Source organism: Athene noctua, chromosome Z (genome assembly GCF_965140245.1).
Source record: "Athene noctua chromosome Z, bAthNoc1.hap1.1, whole genome shotgun sequence".
NCBI lineage: Eukaryota > Metazoa > Chordata > Aves > Strigiformes > Strigidae > Athene > Athene noctua.
Window position 1 is genome coordinate 23,892,578 of NC_134077.1, and position 24,664 is coordinate 23,917,241.

The 24,664-nt window shown below is 36.7% G+C and overlaps 1 protein-coding gene across 1 annotated transcript in view; it reads left to right on the forward strand.

Moving 5' to 3' along the window:
- RNF180 (ring finger protein 180) overlaps window positions 1-24,664 on the forward strand; it is an 84,637-nt gene that overhangs the window by 54,253 nt on the left and 5,720 nt on the right. Inside the window, exons 4-5 of the mRNA XM_074931834.1 lie at window positions 3,903-4,128; window positions 8,252-8,377. Of these exons, the coding sequence (XP_074787935.1) occupies window positions 3,903-4,128; window positions 8,252-8,377 (352 nt within the window). The remainder of the gene's footprint in view (window positions 1-3,902; window positions 4,129-8,251; window positions 8,378-24,664) is intronic.

Consider the following 24,664-nt stretch of genomic DNA (forward strand, 5'->3'; position numbering starts at 1 on the left):
AGCTACTAACTAACTTGGAGTTGTTTGCATGGACGAAGCATACCCAGGTATCTTTAGGCTTTCATTCTTCTGTTTAAAAAGTGAAATATATGGAAAACTTTATCTAATGTTCACTTAACTTCAAGGCCTTTAAAAAAATTCCATCTTTGATCATTAATCTTTGATGGGTTAGTATTTCTATGAAATACGGTGTTATGTAAGTTTTCCACGTTTTATTTCAGGCAGTTATCTTTGCAAGATAATCATGTGAAGTATAGAATTGATTTCTCTTCTTGGTCATCATTTTATTTAACTGTGAACATTTTTGAGCTTACAAATCATTCTGAGATGGTTGTTTTAGAATGAAGGGTTTTGCACTTTTTTTTCCATAGTTTGGCATCTTGGCATAAGTGTTACATGTGCTTTATTTAGTTTTATGACTGTTATGATCATAGTCTCAGATTTTACTCTGAACTCTCTTTTACTAGTAGCATATATATAGAATCTTTCATTGTTGGTGTCTACATCCACTAGTTCTAGATCTTTCATATGATTACAGGTAAATTTTACATTAACTGTCACGTAATTCATTGGTGCATGTGTCCTCCCTGAATGTGGGACGGAATCAAATACTTTCATGTAGTCCAGCCAAATTATGTTAGATTCCTTGTTAGTTAACATTCTTTGTAGACTTTTCAAGCAGAATTTGATCCTCTGTTCCTCTCTTTTTTTGTTTTAAAATTCTTCTGCTGTCAACCAGTGAAATACCTGGGGTTACTGTTGGGTGATACAGTCAGTATTAGCAGTTTCCAAGTGAATTGGAAGATGGACACTTTTGAAGGCTCTTACCTTTCTTTCATTTCTTAGGAATATTATTATTTAATAATAGGTTTTACAGTAAGTATTTGGCAGTATTTTGCTCCCATCACTGTCCTTGATGTTTACATGGCCTTTCTCAATTTTGTCTGTATTGTAATTGTGCAAACCCAACATTCTGGTTCGTGCTTGTAAAGCTCTCAAACATCGAGGCTCTGGCTGTAGTTGGAACATATAGGCACTGCTTAATTGCAAATGAAAAACAATGCCTGTTTAAATGAGGGCTTCTTGCATAAAAACATTGCTCTGATTTTAGATTTGCAGTACTAAGTGATGCCATGTGCCTAGATAGGTCTTTTGAGAAGGAGCGCAAAGCCGTGGAAAAGACAGCTCTTCCACTAAGCAAATTACTCCTAACCAGAGCCTAGTTTCCATATTAGAATAATTTTGTTCTTCTTTCTAATTGCAATTGTCTCTGAGATTCTCCTGTCTGTGCCTCTTACTGTGATTGCAAACCTATCTCAGAACCAACCACACCCTTGAGTTCTCAGCCATTTTGTTTCTAGCTCCCGCATTTACTTATTCGGCTCATGCAAGATGTTTAACTTGTAGTCAATGAGACAGGCAGCTCCTCTGTACACATTATCTATTTGTCCATCAAAACTGATCGACCAAAGCTTGCTTTTCCCTCACCCATCTTTTGGTTTTGTGCTAGGTTTTAATTATGATTTGTCCTTACATAGAATCATAGAATCATTTAGGTTGGAAAAGACCTTTAAGATGATCAAGTCCAACCGTTAACCTAACACTGCCAAGACCACATAGCTGGATTGGAGGGGTTTGTCATTGTCAGAACATACTAGTGTTCCCTAATTTCTGCTGAAGTCATCTCTGTCGTGTATTAATCTCAGACTACTTTTTCAATTTCTGTGCCAAATTATTTTCCACTGTTTATCAAAAAATGGTAATGTGAGGCTTCCTTCATTCTAAAATTACCTAGCTATAATCAATTTGCAATTACCTTTTCTCATTCTGTTCTGGTGAACGTTGTTGTGCTGTAAATGTAGAGATAGCCTGGGTTAAACAATGCTGCTGATTAATTGTCATACAGTGCTACTTTTAACACTCTTTCCTACAGCATGGAGCAGAAGTAATAGTCCCAGTCGTGTCTGGTTTAGCTTCTCTATGTGCTAGAGAAGTCAGAAGCTAGTCCCAGCCAGACCGCTGGCTGCTTGTCAGTACAGCATAGTTGCCTCTGCAGTAAATTTCAGTACACACTGAAGTTTTCTGGGCCTATCTCAAGTCTGTCATGGAGAAAATTAAGCTGGAGTAATTAGTTCTGAAATAAGTGTTACAAAAGCTACACAGTGATTGATGTTTAGGGTTGCACTAGAGCTTATGTTTGGACACAGTGCTAAACCCAGACTATCTCCATATGTTAGTGTCACAGCAGGCCAGAATTTACAAGCCCTCTTGGCACCTGGTGTTCTAGAAAGTGCAATGCAAAGGCTGAGCTGGACTGGCAGGATGAGTGCTTACCCAGAACTGATAAATTCTGGGTAAATACTTCTGCTCTGTATTTTTAAGTGCACTCCACAGTACCCATAAATGTTAGGGCTTATTCATTAGTTGCAGTGTACAGTATCTCAGCTAGAAGAGGACTAACTATAATGAGAAACCACAGAAATCCAAACCAGTAAGCTATACATGTAATCATCTCTGAAACAGATCTAGAGACTTGCATCTCTACAGTGGGCACAAATAACAATTGTCATTAATATTTGGTATACCGGTATCAGGCCATTTGCCATGGCCTATGAGTATCAAAAGTGGCCTGTGTTACATACTAGTGAGTATGCCAATTAGATGCAAATCAAACAACTGTTCTAGAACAGTGTAGTATTTACTGGGTAGAAATGCATCAACAATAGGTCAGTAATAGATGTCTGGAAGGACTTGCAGGACTATCATTAGAGTAGTAGCGAAGCAGGAGGTACAGAGCAGTGGTTGAGCAAGGATCATGAGAGTATTAAGTATGGATACTGGAGCTTGCAAGAAGTCACTGGTACTGCAGGGCAGCTTAAAATTAAGACACTTAAACTGCAATCATTGGGGAAGGATTGGGAATTTAGATTAAGGGACATGCAAGAAGAGTTTTGATACTCAGCAGTGTCTGATACTCTCCTGTCTTAGTTCCTCCCTAGTGGGTCTCTTGGATATTGGACTACGCTGGGGTCTGTTATCTGTGAAACAGAGAGGATGGATAGAAGAGCTAGAGCAAAGTCAGTGTCTCTTGTGTGGCTTCCACAGAGATGAAAAGAAATACCTTTTCTTTAAATCAAAAACCCTGGCTGCCATTAGTGTAAGATCTTCAGATTACATGGAAAGGTTTAGTCATCTTACAAGGTCAAAGCAGGAACCTGGCAATATGCACAAGTTGTTACACTCATATAGCATGTACACCATTTCAGAAGTCCAGCTATGTCCCCCTACAAATATATCAGTACAAGGAAATTTGGAGCATATGTGCTGGCAAAAACAAGCAGTTACCAAAGATGCTAGGGGTTTCTAGACTTTCTACTCTGAAGGTTTGGATTCTGCATTGTATAACAAAGTTGTGGCTTGTTTCAAACTCTGAATCACTTTTCTTGCTGAAACGTGCCCTTCACAAATTACCTTTCAAAGGCAGAACAATCCACAGGTTATTTTTAGTGATTTGTGTTTTGTTTTGCCTTTCCTGGCAAAGTAACTAGGTATTTAATAATAAAGTTACAAATAAATTGTTAAAATTTCTTTTAAAGGAAAAAATCTGATCACAGTACAGTTTTACGCAGCCTTTTTGGTTTTGTTATTTCCTTCTTTACTGTCTCGTATGATTTTTGTTCTCCTTTCCCACAGAGTGCTTGTTGTGACATTCCTGTCTTATCAGTATGTTTCATCATCTTGTTAAAAGTAACCTGTATTAAAAATTAAGAATATCACCAACTTCAACAACCAGTGTGTACCAACTTCTTAAGTGTTATTTAAAGTCGCCTTCCTGCTGATTGGTTTATCCAAAATAGTTATGAGCTGAGCTGTGAAAAGATGTTTTCTTTTTCTTCTTGCAGGCTGCAAATGATAACCTGCATACAGACGATGAGCATGAACTCAGAAGAGATAAAGAAAGCTATCTCTGTGCAGTGTGCCTGGATGTTTATTTCAATCCTTACATGTGCTATCCATGTCACCATATCTTTTGTGAACCTTGCTTAAGGATGCTTGCCAAAGACAATCCAGCCAGCACTCCATGTCCACTGTGTCGCACTACAATTGCCCGAGTCTTTTTCCAAACAGGTAGAAAAATTAAAGTTTTTACAATACAGTTTTTACTCTCTCATCTCTAGTGTTCCTGACTTGTATTAGTAGGAAAACATGGTGGATAAGCGGTGTTTGGTGTCAGAATGGGTACAGGGATAGAAGAGGGTAAGTAGTGCTGTAGATGGGTTACCTGGAACAACGTAAGTCAGCCTTTTATGCCTGAAGCTTAAAAAGGTAAATTCAAGCACCATGAATAAAATTGCACTATGAGATCTGGAGCTAAGCCCTTAACAGCACTTAAAAATGTGGATAGACTGGTCACAAAGTAATATAAATGACTAAGCCATGCAGGAGTATTTGTTTATTTTTGCATGCTGCAGAGATCTTGCAACAACCCTCTTTAAACTGAGAGAGTGCTGTGATGATGACAGGTTGAGGATGCAGATTAAAGTATGATTTCACACTGATCAGCAGAGTTGCCCAGCTTCTATTTCTGGTTATGCACAGACTCTTCCTCTGCACAGGCACAACTTTGTATAATTTGACGGCAGACCAGTTAGAGGAACTCATTGGGCTAAATATATGAACTCATTTGGGTGGGAAGGAGGCATTTTTCAGATATTTTTCAGACAAACTAGTTGCCCCAGATTGGTTCACTGGAGAGCTGCTGGTGGCCAGAGATAGGGACTATGTCAGCACTGCAGAAAAGAAAATGGATGGAAAGCTTCAACCTCAGTTCACATTTCATTTGCTTAATGTTTGATGATCCTTTGGATTTGATGTACAGATGAAGTGTGTCTCACCAATAGAGAATTACTTTTTATTGTTTTAGGGATATTTAAATTTTTTAAAAGGCATTTAACGGATTTGTTGCAGTAAAATACTGCTGGGAGAGCACAAAGAGAGTAGATACTTGCTAAAATGTATTTGCAGAACTTTTCAACACATTTAAAGTCCTGTCATTTAAATGAAATATTACCATGATTATTTGTAGCCTTTAAGTACTTAATATACAATGTGTAAAAATACCTGATGGGAGGGAATGAAGAAGAGGGAACCAGACTTCACAGTGATGCCCACTGACAAGACAAGAGGCAGTGGGCAAAACTGAAACGCATGAAATTCCATCCGAACACAAGAAAACACTTTTTTCCTGTGAGTGTGATCAAAAAGGTTTCCCAGAAAGGCTGTGGAATCTCCATCTGTGGAGATAATCAGACCCCAACCAGACACACTCCTGGGCAACCCACTCTAGCTGACCTTGCTTGAGCAGGATGCATTGGATTTGTTGATCTCAAGACATCCTTTCCAACCTAACCCATTCTGTGAAAATAAAGGTGTGTAGTTTTTTTGAGGAAAAGGATTTGTGTGGCTAAAGTGTAAATACAGTGTCATAAATATGTAAATTGAGACTCTACTGTAAATAGAGAGCTATAACAGTACATGAAGATGTGTTTAGTATTAAAACTTCAGATGAGATAAATCCATATGCCCTTACAGCAGCTTTTTGTTACTGCTGTTTGGTATGTAACAATATATGCTTGAGTTAGCAGTGTATTTGAAAATAGATACACTAAATTTACTTTATTATACATATACTAAGAAAAATATTTTTGTACTTTCTCAGTGCATAAGGTATTGAGCACCTTTTAAATTTATGAAGAAATATTGATGATGATATCATATCCTGAGAGAAATTAGTAAAATCAACACTTTAAGAAAGATGAATGGTGCCAGACCAATGTAAGGGGGACTAAATATTTTCTTTATTCAAGAGATTTATTAAGCCTTTTAAAAGTTACGCTAAAGTCACTGCTGCTGTAGGTTTGTGCAGTCAGCAAAGCAAAAGTTGTTAGTATTCTTTATATATTTCTCTAATGCTACAGCTGGGTTGTCTTATTTTACTCACTTATTCTGGATATTTTCTGCAGCTTTCCTTCTGTATAACTGCATTTTATTTTACAAGGGCATATCAAAAAGAAAACATTTAAGGGTATATTCAGAAGTTCACTTTTTAGCTTGTACAGTTTTGCAAACTGAACATAACTGGAACAGAAGAATGCATGTAACATGTCAAAAAAAGATGAAGGATAACTGGTCAATTATCCACCAATTATGAAGAAAAAGAGTGCTTAACCCAGAGCTACAAAGCTGGATTTGACCCATGAGGATACTTCATCTGGCCTGATGCCTCGATCAAGTGAGGCTTTTCCACTGGTTCCTTTGAGAGTGAATTCTAGTCCAGATAGGTTGGTCTGATGGTGTCTGCCATACATTCCCATCTTTTTTAAAAGCTTTGTTAAAAGCCCTTCTCCCATCAGGATATACTGACATCTGGGGGGCCCAGGATCCAAGTTACTTTGTCTTTTAATTGCCTGTCCTATCAGGGGAAAGTGAGCAGGTGTTGGCTTCTGTGCTTCCATTCATCTAAACTTTCATTTATGTTGTGTGGCCAAGAAGGGACGGATATGGCACTCATAAAATAAATCCAGCACTTTGGAGAAATGCAGCTTCAGCGTAGTGTTTGTGCATCGAAGATCCAAATACGTGTCGGGGAAAGGGTCACATACATACAGAAAGACAGATGGCCTGGCCAGCCTGAAAGGATCTTTCATTAAAAGCCTAACCAAGCAACCACCTAAAAGCCAGTAAGAGTTACCACCACTGCCTTTTCTGAAAAACACAAATTAGATGCCTCACCAGAGATTTCAGTGTTCAAATTTGAACAATAAGTTGAAAGAACTGAGCTGATTTTTATAGTCTGTAGAAGGAAACTAAAATATTCTCTGTTGATGCTGTGAGAGGCAAGCAGAGTCTCATCAGAAGCTGTTTCTCTGAATCTGAATCTACTTAATCCAAATGCATTCAGCAGCATATAAAGCTCTTACATAAAAATTTAAAACTGCTAGTGAAAAACAGACAGCTTGTTCCTTTTACATTTAGGAGAGAAAATGGCCTCTTTCCCTTCACCAACAGAGGTTTATGGGTGCAGTAGCACTGTTCTCACATAATGAGATAGAAGGATTTGGAGGTTTCTGTACTCCGCATGTGTTGTGTAGCCTCATTCCACCTGTGTTCTGACGTGGTGAAATACAGAGTAATTTTTAGAATAAGACCAGCATGTTGGTTTTGCTTCAAATCTGCTAATGCCTTCCTCTTACATAAAGGGCATTTGGAATGTTTTCTTCCTTCTGGAGCCTGCTCACAAAAAGCTTAGCTTTCTCAAATTTGCCAGAGAAAAAGATTTGATCTTTCCATAAAATCTTGATTATTGAAAAAGTATGTACAATTACAATGAACCAGGTAATAATAATCCATAAGCCTTTTCAAAGATCTGTGAAGGACCTTTCTTTCTTTTAAGGTACAGAAAGAATTATGGTAGCAGCTGCTGTAATTAGTATTTATCTGGAGCCATGGTGGTTTGAAGGGCCAAAATGGGGGGTTTTTGAAGTTTTCCCTGTTAACTACTAGCTTGGCAACTCCATCTGTTACCAGCAGATCACTTCCTTTCTGTGGTAGGAACATATGGTTATTTTTAAATTGTTTTCCATTGTTGTATTGCTATGGATAGGTTAGTTTTGACAGGTTTGAGTTGCAGTCCATGTAGATATTTCCTGAAACTATATCCTGAGAAGATGATTTTTTGAGATTAATGTTATGTCAACTCTTGCAATATGTCATTACTCATTCTACAAATGTGTTCTTAATTCCTGTTAATCCTCAACATTTTAAAAATCTCCAAAAAAAGTTTCAGACTCTTCCCCTCTCATTACATTACTGATGGTGTTAAACAAAAAACAATATAAACTGAGAATTAATACCACAGTGATTTTGATAGATGTCATTCATAGAGGTCATCATAGTTCTGTAAGTTAAATAGCCTGATTTATTATGTACTTCACCTTGCTAGATTTTTACATCATCTTTCCTAAATGCTTTTTTCAGAGGAACAGTGTCAAAACGGCATGTTTAAGACTTGTTCTTGATATATCTGGAAATGCTTTGGTTTATGTGATTTTAAAACAATTTAAGAGATGTTATAATCAGAAAAAGCATTACACAGTAGATAAGACATTTTTATTTTGTAGTAGAAATGTATGGAAATTATTGCTGTATTTACAGCATTGATGTATACCTTCTTTCCCATTAATTATTGTAGAACTGAACAACTCTACCAAATCTTTTTTCCCCATGGAATATTTGAAGTTAAAAGAAAATTTTCAAAAATCAAATTCTGCAAAATGGCCTCTGCCAAGCTGCAAGAAAGCCTTCAGAGTTTTTGAAGGTAAGTTTTAAAATTTTTCCCTAAACTTTACTCATCTTGAGTACAGTAGTTGAAAATAAGTCTCTAGCTAATACATGACACAGGAGATCAGACATGGATGATTATTAAAGTAGAGCTGAGTTAAATTCTCCTGGGTGACTCATACACAGTGCTCTGAATCTAAAGACAAACTTCAAATTGTAAAAAGACGATTTGTGTGTGTACCTTTTTATGTATTCTTAAATCTTTAATTTTGTGCACATTATCAGGATAATTGTATGTAGTTTCCTGCTTGGAAAAAAATGTGTCTGCACAGTGGAATAAAGAAAATTACTCAGGGAAAAAAGTTACTAGTTCTGAGTGTGGTCAATAAAGACTTCTCAAAAAAAACATCAGAATCAGTCTTTTATGAAAGAAGTCATGCAAAAAAAAAAAAAAAAAAAAAGAATATCTTATATATTATTCTCTATTGTTTGTTTTATACATATGAAATGAAGTAAAGGGTGTGGGTGTTTTAGCTTTATTTTGTGCTTAGTATATGAAGAAGGCTTAGTCTTCTTGTTGTTGCTTTAACACTTAAACATTTTCATGGTTATTAACTGGTTGTTAGCTGAAAAACATTTAAGTTAGACCACAGAAATGTTGTATCTGCTGTTTACCCATGTCTCCCTGTTTTCAGTCTAATGGCCTTTTTTCACCAGGCCTCATCTACGTTTACTTGTATAGTTACTTTCTTTTCTGATGAGTCTTGATAACAGATATATTTTTGCTGTTTGTAAGGACAATATAGATTGCTTCTAAAAGTATGTGGAAAAAATAAACCAGGACATCCTTTTTATATTCCTTTTGTGAGTCTACCCAGGCTTTTCTACAGGTCAAATTTAATAAATTCTGGTCCTCTGCTTGCAAAACTGTTTCATAGAAGGTCATGATTTGATACTGAAAATAACAAGAAGTGTTCCTAGCTATCAAAAATGAGCAGACTTGAGAAGTTTGAGGACCAGCGTATCATCTTTGGTATTACTCAGAGGGGAAGCTGTTGGCAGAAAAAACAAAGATGCATATTTCTTTTCTCTAACAGCAGTTAATGTAGTGTGGATGTTGATGCTGAGCTTATTGGTTTATTGTAATACATGACTTTATGTATGTGATAGAGTTCATATATGTTCCATAGTGTCATATGAATTATATGTTTCATAAATATGAAATTTACCGTGCTGAGCTTTGTACAAAACAAATAATTAAAAATAAAAGAAAGATCTGGAGAGGTCATACAGCTTCATTGTCATGCTGCCTGAATATTGGGCATGTCGTTCTATGAAGGTAATTCAGAATGCTGGATTTACATGTCTCCAAAGGATAGCCTAAAAGTCCCACATCGAATGGGAACATGATTAAATCTAGTTAATAGGAAACCTGAATGACTGAAACTTCACCTTCTTAAATACAAGTGTCACTGCAGTGTCTCTCTCTTCTGAGTTTTTATTTTAATAAAAGCTACTTCAGGGTTTGTGTCAGTTCAAAACACGAGTGTATAATATTTTCTTCCTGGATTGCTTTTCTGGGCCTATATCTAAATTGTGCTTGGCAGCATCTAAAGTTTCATATTTGCATCCTGCCTTAGGAGGCTCCTGGGAACTTCACAGGGGTATAAGACTGAACATAGTGGAGGAAAAGACTTCTGACACTGTAATATATGCCCTTTCAAATGCAAACCTTAATACCACTGAGAGCAGTAGGGGAAGGGGGCTAATTAGATTAATTTTTGTTTAATTAGGAAGGTAAGAGTCTAATAAGATGTTAGAGTTGCACAAAGCAAAATGTAAAGAATGGAAAGAACAAAAGAGTGGCTACATGAGTAGAGTGACTGGAGTGAAAAGGGATGTGATTACAGTGCTTAGAAAGCAATGAAAACATGCAAGTTTGAATGTGAGAATAACTGCCTCTTTATAAGACAACATCTGTGGCCCTGTTAGAAATGTGTATGCTCTTTTGTCTAGTTCATATCCAGCAGGTTCTGTGGTCACTGAGAATCTAGCAGCTGTTTTCAAACATTGTATCATTCCAGTTCTCCATTTGACAAAACCTTTTCCGCAATCTTAAATACTCCAGACATAAAAATAATAAACTTTAAAGAGTAAACCACTCCTTAGAGATGCTAGGCCTGATTAAATCAGACCTCACAATTAGATTGGATGTAAGGAGAGAAGGATGTTGAGAAGCCTAGATTTTATAGAAAGCTTACCAGTTTGTACTAATTTAGACTTCTCTGAACATTGCAGGACTGGTAGATAAAATCAAGCGTCTTTTCTTTTTCGTTACTATTTTTCCTGAATTGATGCACTGACCCCAAAAGATTTTGTAATCAATATAGAGTCTTCTTTCACATGAGAATTTCCATGAGGAATGTAAAATTAACTTGTAGCTAAAAAACCCACAAAAAGCAAACATCCATAGCTTTTGAGTTTCTATACAAAAAGTAAGAAACCTTAGCACTTTTGTGCTTTCAAGCTGATGAAAATTGCTCCAGAGTAGTTTATCCTTATACTGCACTGTAATTGTTTCCAATTAAAATCATTAACAGAATTCCATTTGTTTCATAAACATTACAAGTGGCATTGTTCTGTTTATGATATGCTCTGTTTGGTCAAGGATCAGTTAATGATAAAATGGAGATGCAATTCAAGAAGGAAAGCCAATCTTTTTTTACTATTCAGATTTTTAATATATGTGAAAGTTAACAAGTTAATTTTAAATATTCCTCTAAAATGTCTTGTTTTATATGAGATTAATAAAGATACTACATTAGTTACTATTTTTAGTTTTGGTAACTTTTAAAAAATGTAATTGCACAATAGAAATAACATCTCAAACAATGGTTTCCTTAAATAGATTTTAAAATCATTAAATAGTGTAGTTTAAATATGATAGTTAAATTGCAAGTATGCTCAACTGGATCCTTTTACATATTCATAGTTTAATAACATCGTAAGTGTAGCCCTTGCATGCCATGAAATTGGATTAGACTAGAGGACATTAAATTGCATTCTATAAATGCTGTACAGTCACAGAAAGTTCACAAACTAAGGGTAAGTCTCCAAAAATAATTTTATATCAGAAATGTGGACTAAAAGAAGTGATAAAGATAATTTAAATTGAAAATACAATACTTAATTTAACAGTGACTCTGGTGTAGTTAAGTGCAGGAATTAAAAAAATAGACTGACAGTTAGTGCTCTGGACCTAAAAGGATTATTTCAGAAGCTTTTGCATAAATCTGTGATAGAAATACATTGCAGAGACCAAAGATACAGAACAGAGTAATCAAGATAGTAATGGTAATGTAAAAGGGTGATGGCTGTCTGCTTATAGAGGAAAATGCAGATATGCATGAGAATAAGTACATAGCTAGGTGTTCAGAATGAGTGGGGGGGAAGGGGAGGTTTATGAAACCTCAGAGTTACAACTCTTGGTGACTATTTCAAGATATAATTATTCCTAGGCTAATAGGAAGTTCCCTCCAACTGTTTTTATGCTCATGTTTTTATTTAAAATATGATAATTAAACTGAAAGTGAGAAAGCCTATTTAGAAATCATTATTTTAATCTGGTTTTTTAAACCCTTAATCTAGAAAACGTTTCCTCGATATCACATACAACGAATTCTATGCTAGTTCTTTACTGATCTCATCTGTTTAGTGACTTAATAAAAAGCTGTTGGCTTCTGCACCAGTCAAGGTTTGCAAGATACAGTGTTTTCAACATCTGCTAATACTAGCAGAAATTTCCACCACCTCAGTAGGTCACATATGCCATGTCCTTTTGTGGAATCATTCTCTAGAGAAAAGGGGTGCGCAATTTCCTACCTTTTTTTTTTTTCCTAAAGAAATGTTGTGAAACCTTTTAATAATAATTGTTGGTGCATTTTTGTATCTTTCTGTCTTTAAAATTGGGGTGCAACACTTTAAAATCTACTTTCCTCATTCAAGGTTCTTGTTAACATGATTTCAGTCAGATAAGCAATAAAGGAACGATATTAACAACTGTGAAAATATACAGCTATAAAGTTACCTCAACTAGGTTTCAAGTTCATAATTCTCAGTTTAAAAAGAAGAAAAAAAGTGATACTGGTTTTCAAGTTTCTGATGCTGTGATCTACTGAGAAGAGAAACAAGATAGGTGTTCCTAAAAATAGAATGTGTAGCATTAATTTTATGTATTTTTTAAAATGCTGGAGTATAAGTCATCTCTCAGAATAATTTTTATATTGAGCTATTTTTTCCCAAGTCCTACTATTATATCCTTCCTTACTGTACTTTTTCAGTTAATTTCCTTACTTCCTCATTCCTTTGTTTTAAGTTGTTTGTTCCTTTAATATACTACTCAAGACTGCAGTTGTGGGACCATGCAATGCTTCTTCAACAGAATTATTTCCTTTTTTAGCCAGAATACTTCAAATCATTCAGTATATCTTGTGGAATCACAAAAAGCTAATGTGCACACATGCATTTCTCACAAGATGAATCACAGAATCATCTAGGTTGGAAAAGAATTTGAAGATCATCTAGTCCAACTATTAACCTCAGACTGAGAGTTCTCAACTACACCATATCCCTCAGTGCTATGTCAACCCAACACCTCCAGGGATGGGGACTCCACCACCTCCCTGGGCAGCCCATTCCAACACCTAACAACTCGTTCTGTAAAGGAATGCTTCCTAATATCCAGTCTAAACCTTCCCTGGCACTACTTGAGGCCATTACCTCTTGTCCTGTCAATGCATTTACAGTCTACAGTCTTCACAGTATCTGAATTTTCTGCCTCAAGGAGACACACATTACTGGGAAGTGTTGTCTTTGAGCGTCTGTTAGGTGTATAGTATACTAAGACAGAAAACACGGAATCCAAGCGCTGTTGTTTGAGTGTGTCTTAGGTCAGCTGCACTGACTGAAACTTTGTCATTTTGCTGATTTGTCAGCACTTGCACCCTAACACTCGCACCTGTTTTCATTGCCCACAAGTTCTTTCAGCTCCATCCGGTCCATCAGGTAAGAAACACAAAACTTATTTCTTGCTCCAAGGTCCAAAGGTCATAGCTTCCCTCTGACTAGCCTTCAGCCTTCACTCTTGCAACTCTCCAAGCAGAAGTGAATTTGAAAAAAACCCAAAATAAAATGGAAGGGAAACTTCAGGGTACAAAGGTCAGTGCCACAGAGATGTCTTAAGCTTCAGCCCTGTTAGCACTGCCACTTTCTGTCCCTGCTGTTTTGCCAACAGTATTAGCACCAAAGCATTGTGTAAGTATCAACAGCCTTATTTAGCTTTTAAGCTGTTTTGTAGAGACTGTTCATCAGACTTCTTCCAAGCCACACTCTTATTGGAAAAGATATTTTGTAGCCTTTTTCCAGTCCTGAAGACTGCATCCACAGCTAGTAGGAGAATGATACACCTCTCATAATTTAATGGCTGCTCAGTCATATTGGTTCATGAATGCACTGAAGGGAATTTAATTCTTGCCAGTCTATATGTGTCACCAGGATTCCTTTTTTCCATTTAACCACGATGTTCTAAGACTGATGTACCAGTAATGTTGATAGCTAAAATTATACAACTCCAAGGATTGTGATAGAATAGCCATGGCAAAAGAACATACTATATGTAGCCTTTCCCTATATATTTCTTGACATGTCCCTGAATGGATATTAAGATTGACGTCTTTATTTCTGCTTAGGGAACCAAGTGTTCATACTGGCCGGCAAGAGAAACTAGGAACATTTTAGACCTCTTACACAGCCGTGGTCCCACAGCTGTACCACAGGGACCCAAATTAACTTGTAGTGGAGTTAGAGGTATTGTGCTTTTCACCATGCAGCTTACAAATCCCAAAATTTTTTGGAACCTTTTAAGAAGTTTCTTTTTCGAAGATGCTTGAAAAAACAAAGCTGTGTTCAGGATAAAAAGGAAAGTCCTCTCATCCACTAATATCTGGTTAAAATGTACCAGACAAAGGATGAAAATAAATAACGCATTTTCTCCAGAAGACATTAGCAGAGAAAAATTTTTCTAATTGCTGATGTGTTCTGGAGGGACATTAGCAGTCTGGTCCTTAGATGGGTATATGGTACTGTTTGTACTATCCAGCGTATTTGTTTCTAGAAATGGAGGTGATAACATTTGCTTACAGTACTGAAATATTAGGGATAATAAAAATGAAAGCCAAGTGCAAGCAGTGGAAGAAGACTGTCATGGTACTGACTGATCTTCAGCAATGTTTACATTGTTTTGCCTTTCATCTCAAAAGGAGGTAGTAAACTGGAAGGGTACAGAGAAGATAAATAAGGATGTCAGTTTTAAATTACTTCCTGATGAGAAATATGTAAATAGACTAGAGTGCTTCAGCCAAAACAAGAGATGACTAAAGAGGGAGGATGATAGAGGTAATTAAAATCATGAGAGGCATGGCAGAAGTGAATAGGCTGCTGTTATGCACTGTCGTAATAAAAGAACTAGAGGACATTAAATAAAATTATCATTATCCCAGAGCATGGGTTCAAATAATGGCAGATTCTGGGAGGAAAAATGGGGTAAAGTGTATTAAACACAAAGATACCACATTTGCCTGTGGAGATCCTTGAACTGCAAGCCCCTGGGAGCTGAGAGAGAATACCAGGAAAGTACTGCAATGTGCTTCCCTGTTCTTACGTTCTTTTCTTGTCATTCACCAATTCCTCATTGTTTGACCTTGTTGGAGAAAGAATGGTAGTGTAGGAAGACCTTTAGTCTATTCTTAGTATGCCTGTTCTTATATCCTACAATTTGATGACAATGATGTCTTCCATTACAATTTTAACTTAGGCATCATAAAAAGATTTTATGTCTTTATTAAATAAGATTACATAAATATTTATCATTTGACTTCTAAAGACAGTTAAAGCTATACATAATCTTAGTTAAGCCACCCTAAACTTTGGATTACTATCTTTTTGAAGTGGTAGTCTTTCATCACAGAATTTGTTTAGAGAGTAAAATGTTTTGTGTTAAGATTCTGCTGAGACTAATTAAGGTTATGACAGGTCTCTGTGAACAAGTGGAAGCAAAGATGCCTTCTGCTTTTATCACTGGCAAGAATTATCAAGTATCTTTCTGTGCATTTTAGTGGAAGTGGAAAGTGATCCTTGCCAGTTATGCCAAATAGAATGTCAGAAAGATTGTGGCCACTGAGCAGTGACCAGTAAAATTGGTTATATTCGTAACTAGCTGTGAACTAATTACGTTTAGTAAAAGTTATGTCAGACATGCATCCCCTGCATACTCCCCTGATCCACGTAGCACTGAAATCCACTGCATAGGAGAGCATTTTGTACTGAAGTGGCCACTAAAGAGTTTCAGCTCTGCTGGTGTAAACACATCTTACCTTGAAAGTTAAGTTTGCCTGGTGTTCAGTCTTTTGATTCGATGCCTACATAGAAATTCCATTTACTGTAAGAGTAACAAAGAATTTTTGTCTGAGAGTAGAATATAGGGATATGTTGGCTTCATTATTATCAGTGAGTTAGCAGAAAAGGAAGTAGGATGAATATGTACATTGTTTCTGCTACCTAACATGGACAGGATTTCATATATCTGTACAAGTGACACAGATAGATCGACACCATTACATAATTTGGACATGAACCTGCGTTCAGTTTGTTCCTAGAGCACTTATTAGGTAGAAAACTGCTAGGAATTCTGGAGGAATATGGTACTCACATAGCATAATTATAAAAAGTGAGACAACATTTTTTGGGCAAAGCAGAGTTTTGGAGACCCCTAAAAATGAAGACAAAAGCTGAAATCTGAATTTGATTAAGGTCAAAAGAGTAAGCATGAAAGCACTCAAGGTGACGTGTGAGAATATTAAGGAAGAAAAGGTGATTGTATTTTTATTAGATCAGAGCCAGATTAACCATACCTTCTCAAAGAAGCAAGAGATGAGCAAACAGCAAAGTCAGGAGACTTGTTGAATATCTTAGCTAAGTAAAAAAGGATGTTTGAAATGGTGTCACAAAAAGTCCGAGATAACTACCATTACACATTTAGTGAAAGACTGATGGAAGGATTTTCTAACATTTCACAAGCATTTTAATTTTAAATAGCTTCTTTCTTTATAACCCTTTAAGTTACTTTTCTTTGTGAAAATTTGTTTTTCATTTTCTGTTGAACATATATGAAGCCTTTTCAGACAGCTCTTTCCATAATACCTTGGTCACCTTCCTAAAAACTGGTTAAGTACTGTCAGCATCAGAAAACTTTCAGTTCAGAAACACTATGACAGCTTTCTCAAGATACAGTATTGTGCTTTGTATCTTTTATTCTCTGGAGGAATTAATATTCCTTTTGTTTGCTCAGATGGGATGTAGAAATTTTTGGGGTTGTCATTAGCTAGGACTGAATATGAATTTGTTCCAAGACAATGTCATGGCTCCAAGATAGGTCATTCACCTGTTTCTATGGAGAAATTAAGGGAGGCATGTTGCCAGACAGATAGATTTGCAAATAAGCTAAATGCTTTGTGTAGATACACACAGCCTTGTCTTACACAGGGGTGTGGTGAGGCTGTGCCATGCCTATCTTGTGTATTGCCTCTGACCTTTGCTGTCAGACTGACTGTCTTAAGACAAGTAGAGCCGATTCATGAATTTATTTTTAAGAAAGCGTTTGCATAACTGTTATCTTGCAGTGTTCCACTAAAATTGGCTTAAAACATTGAAGCCTTGAGCACTGAAACATTTGTGGAGAGCACTGTATAACGAAAATCTGTGAAGTTTTTGTTAAATGATCTTTAGTATTAATTTTTTTTAACAAAATATAGCAATCATGCAAGTCAAGAAATAAGTATCTAAAGATGATTGAGCAGTATGCCAAGTAGCATTCACACTAGAGACAAGCATCAGTACAAGATCCTTTTTAATGCTATTTTTTATACTTATTCAGTCATCTTGAGCTATTATATTAAGCCTACCTATAAATATCAGTAGCTTTGCCTCTACATATTTTGTACGATAGCAGTCTGAACAAACAGAGCCTGAAGGGGTGCAAGTGGTTAGGGAGGAGTTGCAAGGAAGAATGAAACTGGAGGGACGTGCTGCCATTACAACAATATGATACAAAAGGGTGAAGGCACTTATAATGAAAATTTAGCAAGAATTGCTGACAGCTGAAATACAGTACTTGATCAGCTTGTCAGTGAGATGACAAATGAAAAGAAAACATAAACTTGCAACATGATTTTTAGAAAAGTTCAGTGATAAAAAGTAGGAACAACAGAATAGGGTGTTGATGGTGAATAGAGTTTGAGATGATGATGAGTAAGAGATTTAGTGAAAAGATGGTGTAAGAGAAATGGAAAATAGATTAAAAATTAATGATAAAATTAATAGAATATTCTGAATACTTTCTAAAATTAATTTTTCTTGTAGATTATTGCACATACCATGGAAAGTTAAATACTTCAGGTTGCTGTTTGAGATTCCCTGGGTTTTGTTGTCTGCACTGTCATGGCAAGGAGAGAAGTTGTCCACAAGTTAAATTCACTGTTAAGATACAGTTTATCTACCTCATCAATATATATGTGAAAAACTTACCTTTAAAATTAATGGAAGACATTTTATGGTCTAGAATGTATGCATACTGTGCAGTTAGATCCATGACATGATCTCAGAGGGAGAATCTGCAGCTTCATTTTTTGATATCAGTCATCAAAACTATATGGATTGCAGTCAGAACAAGTATGGTGAAGGGGAGGGCAGTTAGAAAAGCCAGTGTTTCATTTACTCACAGAGCTAGTTTGCACCCTGAAAACAAGGACATGCATTTCAATTACTGTATATTATTTTTATTTCATCTGTGTATTTATTTTATCACCCTTAATTGAATTTTGAAATAAAGTGGTTTTAAAGTAGGAGAGTATGTTTTGCTATAAGTCATTTTTAAAAGATGTTACATTGTGTCCTGCCTGTTTGGTACTTAGTTTGTTATGGCTTAGGGGAAGAATAAAAAAGCAAACAAATAGTTCACTTGGTTAGTTAAAAAAATCTTATTGGCTGGCTGTAAAAACTCATTCATGGCTTCCACAGTCAAACGGCTTTTACATTGTGAAATGTGAGATTAATTACTCTTGGTTTAGTATGCATTCCAGTGCTTAAACTAGTCAATTAGCTTGTATTTGTGAGTATTGATAATTATGGAATAAACACAGATGTTTGGAAGAGCATGTTTTCTAAGCTCATTCTGCCCTCCCACAGACCTCTTGCTTCTTGAGTCATTTGCTTCCAGGGAAATAAACAGCCCAAGATACAAAACATGAGTTGTTCTAGTTTTGCTTTGAATTTATGAGAGAGACTGGTCACAGGAGTCACTGAATATAGATTTCATATTTAATAAATCAGTGAAAATGTTAGTTATGGAAAGCAGTCAATATAAAATGTGTATGCATGCATTTAATGTGTCTTTATGGATTTTTTTCATTAATTTTAAAGCTTTTTCTTGTTTTCTTTTCAAATAACCCAACTCTTTGATAAGATATACTAGCTAGCTTTATGGTTTGTGTTTTAATCAGTAAAAGCTGAATTGTTAGTTTATAAAATAGCAAGAGGTATTTTAGCCTTCACACATTTTTACAGAATCACAGAATCATCTAGGTTGGAAAAGACCTTGAAGATCATCCAGTCCAACCATTAACCTAACACTGACAGTTCCCAACTACACCATATCCCTGAGAATAGCTACCAAAAAAATGAATCGATGATCCTATTTATAATCTTGAAAGTAATATGGAAAGCAGTATGAAATAAATATTTGCAAGCATGTAAATGCTATAAGAAATTCAGTGAATTATTTTGGGTAATTTAGCAATTATCTTTTAATTGCTAAGTGATTTCTGGTTCATTTGTGTATATCTCTTCCCAGATCCATGTAGGATTTTTAAAGTTTTAAGAGAGTAGAGATGATTCTTAGATATAAGTGCCAATATTTATGCTGATACTGATCAGCAAGAAGCATTATTTGCATGGTGGTTGATTCTGAGAACTGCAGTTTTTATAAACTTTTTACTTCAACAGATTAATTTTATGTCATTTAGTGGCATTACCACATTTTGGGATTTCTGAATAGTTTTGTATATAGCACGATGTTCTTTTTCTTATGTCAAATGTTCTATGAAATTCACGAAACAAAAAGCTGGTTGTAACAGTAGTGAACACTGTTTCCTAACCACTCTGCATTATAAAAAGGAGTGCCCTAATGCAATTGAATCTTGTGCCCCATATGAAAGGCTTCAGGACATGGTTTTTCAGATTTTCACAGTAATCAGTTGCTTTTCTAGACCCTTTGCAGACAACATTCTTTGATGTCTTGAAAAGCAGTTACTGTGTATTCCCCATGAAATTGCCTGAATGCTGCTGATTTGTTCATATACAGAAGGACTCTGTATTGTATGCACACTGAGTTCAAGAAATTGCATATTATGCATGTGCAAATAACTGCTTACTCAGAATTTACTTTTCTGGGACTGTCACACATTTCCACATTGAAACCAAAAGCCCTGTAGAAGTCCTATAGCTAGTAAGGTAGACATCATAGTGAACATAAAAATGGTTTCAAATAAGGATTATGTCCAGCTTAAGTACATTTTACATCCAGGTTTTCTAAAGCCCAACTGCTAGCAGAAAGCAGGACTTGGATTTTGGGAATGGAAAAAGAATGGAGAGATATTTAGGCCATCATGTAAGTTTAGTCACACATGGTTATAAGGTGCTGGCAGCCAGTGGAAGCCCATAGGTGAAATCAGAAGGGCAAGAGCCAAGAAATATTCAAAGACAGCAGAGAAAAAGTGAAAGGAAGGTAGAATTAGGATAGTGAGGGAGGTTTGGGAAGGTGGTTGGACTTGGCAGTGAGAAAGACCTTGAAAAGTGATGGTAGAAGTTTTAGCATAGGAAAGGTGGAGGTTATGGTGTGCATTCTGAGATAAGAGGAGTTTGGAATTTGCGGGTTTTCTCTAGAAAAAAAAGAGATTTTGACTTCTGTGACAGTATGTGTGTGGAGCTGAAATGTCTTGAGACAGGAGGCTAGGGAGGTTCAAGCTTTTCATGCAGCAGGAGGAGAAAAACTAAAACTCTGGATCTGAGAAGGGTGGTGATTGAGTGGCCTTCATTTGGGGAACTGGATGCTTCAGGGACTTGAGTTTGGTGGAGGGCTTGAGACTGAGTTAGAGCTTAGGACATGAGATCAGAAGTCAATGGGACATGCCTGCAGTCATTCACACAGGATAAGTGCCATCCTCTCATAAACCTCTTTAGCAATATATACCTTTTTCTTTGTTGGAAATACAGATCTCACAGCTTATTTTAACTAGCAATCTTGCAATTTAGTTATTATATTAGTAGCGTAACCAGAATATGATGCCACATGATGTGCATGTGGGGGAAGGCTGGTGTTTATGCAAGAAGTTCCAGATGACATCTTGTTTGTGAAAGCAATATAAAAACACTTTATCCTTGAAAAAAGTGCAGAATTCTGAGAAATTTTGGTCCATTTATCCATGCTGTCATCAGGTCTGCAGATGACAACAGATTGGAGGACCAATTGGTAGACTCAGAGACCTCATCGCCCTCTACAGCTACGTGAAAGGAGGTTGCAGAGAACTGGGGATGAGTCCCTTTAACCAAGAAACAAGCAATAGGACAAGAGGGAATGGCCTCAAGTTGCACCAGGGGAAGTTTAGACTGGATATTAGGAAGCATTTCTTTACAGAACGGGCTGTTGGAATGGGCTGCCCAGGGAGATGGTGGAGTCCCCATTCCTGGAGGTGTTCAAGAGTCGGGTCGACTTAGCACTGAGGGATATGTTGTCGCTGGGAACTGTTAATGTTGGGTTGATGGTTGGACTGGATGATCTTCAAGATCTTTTCCAACCTTGGTGATTCTGTGATTCAGAGAGACCAAGACAGACAGGAGAAATGGGCTGAAACAGTAAAGCAGGTGCTTCAGCAGATAAAGGTCCTTTCAGCAGGGCATATAAAAAGAAAAACAGACCAAGGTAGAAGATGGAAAGTATGATGTAAAAGAGCATGTAGCAAACTACATTGGATTGTTGTTGGAACCCCACAACAGTCTGTGTATTTCAGAACATTAATATGTGATTTGGAAAAGTGATACATATTCAGCTGATCAGTGGTACTAAATTATTCACTTCACTGGTGATAGTAAATATGAACTCAGCAGCTAACAGTTCTTTTCATCAGCAACCTCGAGGAGGAAACAGAATGCACTCTGATCAGATCTGCAGAGGACAATAAATCAGAGAACAGTTTGATAGACAGCAGCAGGGTGGCCAGAGAGACCTCGACAGGCTGGAGAAATGTGCTGAAAGGAACCTTGTGAAATTCAATAAGGACAAATGATGAATCCTGCACCTGGGAAGGAAGAGTCCCTGGCAGTGGGACAGGTTGGACACAGACAGCCTGGGAAGTAGCTTTGTGGAAAAGACCTGGGCATCCTGATGGAGAGCAAGCTGTGCATCAGCTGCCATCAAAGGAGGCCAGCAGCATCCTGGGCTTTATGAACAGCATGTCTGAACAGCAGTAGATGTGGGAAGTTTTTATCCCCTAGTACTCAGCAGATGACATCTAAAATAATACAATTTTGCCCACCCCCCAATACAGGAAAGACAGCAGTAAGTTGGAGCAGGTTTAGCAGAGGGCCTGGAGCACCTGACCTGTGAGGAGAGTCTGAGGGAGCTGGCTTGTTCAGTCTGGAGGGGGGTAGGCTTTGAGGATGATCTCCAAGCAGCCTTACCATACCTATAAGGAGACCACCAAGAGGACAGACCAGCTGTTCACAGTGGTGCATGGCAGGAGGATGAGCAATAATGGATATGAGAGGTTCAGACTGCAAGTAAGAAAAACACACTGTGATCACAGTTAAGTGGTGGAGCAGTTACCCACAGAGGCTATGCAATCTCCATAATACAGAATATTCACTATGTTGAGTTGTATATTAGCTTTTGCCACTTAAGAAAAGAGATCTGGGTAATACTGTGATTAGTTTTCTGAAAACATTCAATGCGCAGCCATAGCCAAAATGTAAGCAGGAATTATTAGGATCATAACAAAATGGAAAACATGATGTCATTTTCTAGATTTGTGGTGATCCCACATGTCCAGTTTTGCATATAATTTTAGATTACATCATCTCAAAGAAGGATAAAGCGTGGTGAAGCATAATGTGTAAAGGATGATCTGAAATATGGAAACTTTTCCATATGAAGGAAATTTACAAGTTTTTTGTTTGTAAAGAATATTACGAAAAACAGATACAAGAGGTCTGTAAAGCTATGAATGGCATAAAGATGTTTTAGGAAATATTGTTCACTGTCTCTCAGAGGCATTCTTGCATTAGCAATTATATCAGCCATCACAGATAGTGAAAAAAAAAATGGTGCTGAGGGCCAGATGTCAACATTTGCATTTTAGGCAACAGGGGCAACTTACTTCCAGTCCCAAGGGCTGAATGCCTATTAGTGGTTGAAGCATATTACTGGAACACATCAGAGTTCTTGTAGTGCATCTTCTGATATAGTTTCACCTTAAAGGAAATCAATTTATTTCCTCTAAGACTACTCCACCAAAGGACACAAAGCATAGTAATTGGAGGTGATATGAGATCTTGTTCAAAAGTATGCATAGACACATGCAAGGAAGGAAAATCCTATCAATGCCATTTTAACACACTGTTCTGGGCACAGTTTCCAAAGCACGGGGTCCTAAACTGCTGGGTGCTGCAAGGGCACATATGGGAAGATATCAATCTCTATCTGCCTTTTTTTCTATAGTCTTTCAGTAGCTCTATCTGCTGCAGCTCATAATCAGAAAGACGACACTGCATCAAAATGACCTTGGTACATCTGATTTCCTAAGAACACTTGTTCTTAGGAAATTTAATTTTACATGAGCACTTACAATGTAAATGGTTATTATAGCTTGCATGGTATTCATTTGGGCACATTTTTAGAATGAAATTTTCCATCTCATATCTTACATTCTTTAGTCAAAGCAAAATGAGGTCAGTCAATTTATAAAATTGGGAGAATATTTTAATTGTCTGTAGTCTTATTTTGAGTATCACTAGTACCTCAACAGGAGGTTGCAAAAACTTTGGCAAGGACACATGCAACAGGTATGCCTATGGTGAAAATCCTTTTTTATTTGCATGCTTTGCTGGGTATAAAAGTCTGATTTGCACAAAGCATTGTTTTTATTATCTAGTAACAGGTTTCCACTAACAGTCTGTCAGACTGTTGGCACTGTGCTTGCATGCGCATGGGATTTGAGTGGAAATTCTTGTTCAGGGTATAGAAACACAGGCTTGCACAAAGAAAGTTAAGTAAAATATGTGTTTTAACAAATACATGACTGTGTATAAATTATTTAGGGACTGTTTTCATCAATGAGATAGGGTTTATTTTATACAAAGGAGCAAATAGATTATAAGTGGTTTGAAGCTCCCTCAGCTATTCTGTTTCATAATACAAACCCCTACTTTGTGTTGCTGCACAGTTTTTGAGGAATTCTACAGCTCTCAGTTTTTATCTGTAGATGGCTAGAATCAGATGCAGAGACATGACTTATTTCCACTCCAGCTGTAGAGACAGACATCTAAAGGTATTTTTCATGTCAGAATTTGTTAAAGACAGTAGTTACAGGGTGGATCATAGAGTCTGCATTAACCTTTGCACACAATCATACAAGGTTTCTAAATCTGATCATTTGTTTCAGTACTGTACACAAGTTTATTTGGTAATATAGTTCAGGGAAAATAAACAGTTACTCTTCGTCAGCCTCTCTTAAGTTGCAGAATTTGGTTTACATAATAGTTGTACCACTGACCTTTTCAGATGAAGCTTAATCAGTTTACAGATGGTAAAAAAGAGACTGTTTCAACAATGGAATTGAAATTTGTTCCACATAACTGGCTGTCGACTTTGAATAGCTTTACTCGCATGCAGGGAAGCCACAGGGATAACACATGCTGTATAGTAAGCAGTTCCTGACTGTATACATACTTTTATTACAGCACCAACAATTTTTCTGTGGCTTTCTGTAGGAAGAGCAATTAGAGAATACTGAAACTGCTGTTCTTGAATGTAGAATGACTACATTATAAAGTCTAATCTGTGATAAACTCAGTGCAGGTTTGCTTAAGGTGAGTTGCACAGACATGCAAAATGAGGATAATATGTGTCCAAATGTCAAAACTAATGTAGCTACATGTT